The sequence below is a fragment of the Anarrhichthys ocellatus genome, unplaced genomic scaffold (assembly GCF_004355925.1).
Source record: "Anarrhichthys ocellatus isolate YVR2014 unplaced genomic scaffold, GSC_Weel_1.0 scaffold4274, whole genome shotgun sequence".
Lineage (NCBI taxonomy): Eukaryota > Metazoa > Chordata > Actinopteri > Perciformes > Anarhichadidae > Anarrhichthys > Anarrhichthys ocellatus.
Genome location: NW_022284248.1, coordinates 2444 through 4632, shown reverse-complemented (window position 1 = coordinate 4632; position 2189 = coordinate 2444). Strand labels below are relative to the sequence as shown.

The following is a 2189-nucleotide window of genomic DNA, read 5'->3' as shown; positions in this document are numbered from 1 at the left end:
ATAGATAGATAGATAGATAGATAGATAGATAGATAGATAGATAGATATATAGATAGATAGATAGATAGATAGATATATAGATAGATATATATATATAGATATATATAGATATAGATAGAGATATAGATATCGAGAGAGAGATAGATATCGAGAGAGAGATAGATATCGAGAGAGAGATCGAGAGAGATATCGAGAGAGAGATCGAGAGAGATCGAGAGAGAGCGAGAGAGAGAGAGAGGTTTTACAGCCTCTCCTCAGTCAAAGTTTCACGCCAGTTTTGGTCTCAGCCGAGGCAATCGTGCCTTCCTAGTTGCACTGAGGAGCCAAAATGTAATGTTTTTTTACAGGATCTGGTTAAAGGAAAAGGTTTATTCGGGGCGGTATTTTAAATGATGTGAAATATCACAATTTTAAGCTGTTTCGGTTGTGTTTTCTGCCTAAAGCGTTGATGCGTCACGCATGATGTTTAAGAACCCTCCGAAAGTTGAAAATCTGATGACGGTTTTTATAAATGGTGATAAACGGTGTAGTTTTGGCAATTGTTTAAAGAAAACATGCTTTTCCATCAGAGGTTTAATGTGTATTTTGGCTGAAGTTTGTCATCTGCATGTTTCCAGAGGAGAGGAACTACATTTGTGACCAGTGTGGCCAAACTTTCAAACAGAGGAAACACCTCTCAGTTCACCAGATGAGACATTCAGGGGCCAAGCCACTTCAGTAAGTATAGATGATGTGATTTTCCCACTTTCAAACTTCTGTTCAGTAGTTGATGTAAAATGAAGCATAAGTCTGACCCGGCACCACATTTAGATTTTTGGTTGATCATTTAGAATTAACAACCGTGAACTGGTCTATACATTACTGTGGTTTAAAAAATATATATATATATATATTTCTTCACCTTCAGATGTGAGGTGTGCGGATTCCAGTGTCGCCAGCGAGCGTCGCTGAAATACCACATGACCAAGCACAAGGCGGAGGCCGACCTGGAGTTCGCGTGCCTGATGTGCGGGAAGCGCTTCGAGAAGGCCCACAACCTGAACGTCCACATGTCCATGGTCCACCCGCTCATTCAGGCCAAGGTTCAGAGAGGCAGCAGCCACGAGCAGCAGCAGCAGCAGCCGTCTCTGCCACCATCATACTCAGACCTGCACACCATCGCTCTGACCGGAGAGGTGGTTCAGCAAGACCAGGACAGATGACGGAGGGAGAGGGTCCAGATCTGCTGAACGGGGACACATGAACTGTGGGATTTTCCCCAGCTCTGAAAACCTGTACTGTGGTTTTCACATTCAGTGTCATGGACTGGGCAATACTGATGGTTAACTCACTTCTCTACAACATAGCAGCTTTATGCGTCATCACAACAAACTGTTATCTTCAGCATTTAAGTTCCATTTTGGTAGATCTTGACCAATCTGCTGATGATTACTATCTTATGGGCGCTTCAGTTTTCATTCCACACGTCATCTTTTATTTCATCGTCAGGACATCTTCCGACCACCGTTTGCCACAAGTCTTTCCTCCACATGTGACATTGACATTGTCTGCAATGCAGGCTGACACTCCGGCGGCATTGAGGATCTAAGTTTCTGGGTCGACAATTGGGGCGTTTTCAGTGTGAACCGCAGGTATACGAGTAGCTGGCATAACTGGAGCCTGCAAATAAAAAAATGGATCCGCTGTCCCAAAAAAATATTTTAAAAAGCCCAAAAATGACAGCAGCTTTTTCGCCATTTCATGAATGACCACCGCCGGTGCCAACCTCGGTGACTGCGTTTTCTGTAACTGCTTCACAATAAAAGTCACCCAGTGTTTGTTTTTAGTTTTTGTTTGCCAGTTGAATGATGTGTAGCAGCAGCAGAGGGTACAGTAATGTTGGGTTTGCATTAGCAGCACAGGTCATTTCCTGTCAGCCCCACATTCGTTGGTGATAATTAACATAACTACATAATTACAGAGTGAAAACTATGGCGGCCATAAATAGCGTATATGGTCGGATTTAATTAAAATCTGAAGGATTAGAACTCGAAAAGACGGCAACCACCTCTGTTACAGATCTGGCATAAAGGTGATGTTAACGCCGCCTGTGGACTGGTTTTAATTCATAGCTGAAGTACACAGTAGCAGTCACACGTCCCACAATGCACTATTCTTGTTACCAGGATATACGGGGGGGGGGGGGGGGG

The 2189-nt window shown here is 43.4% G+C and overlaps 1 protein-coding gene across 1 annotated transcript; it reads left to right on the top strand.

The window, feature by feature from the left end:
- The first annotated feature begins 237 nt into the window (after positions 1-237).
- On the top strand, positions 238-1825 carry LOC116379415 (zinc finger protein 276-like). The gene is made up of 2 exons (XM_031841375.1): positions 238-717; positions 908-1825. The coding sequence occupies exons 1-2, from the start codon at positions 608-610 to the stop codon at positions 1200-1202; spliced, it is 405 nt and encodes a 134-aa protein (XP_031697235.1). The 5' UTR covers positions 238-607; the 3' UTR covers positions 1203-1825.
- The last annotated feature ends 364 nt before the right edge of the window (positions 1826-2189 follow it).

What these genes read in the sequence shown, in the direction of transcription:
- LOC116379415 (XM_031841375.1), top strand. Translation starts at nt 608, where the DNA reads ATGTTTCCAGAGGAGAGGAACTACATTTGTGACCAGTGTGGCCAAACT. An exon ending in TCAGGGGCCAAGCCACTTCA is followed by an intron (nt 718 to 907) that starts GTAAGTATAGAT and finishes CTTCACCTTCAG; the next exon opens with ATGTGAGGTGTGCGGATTCC.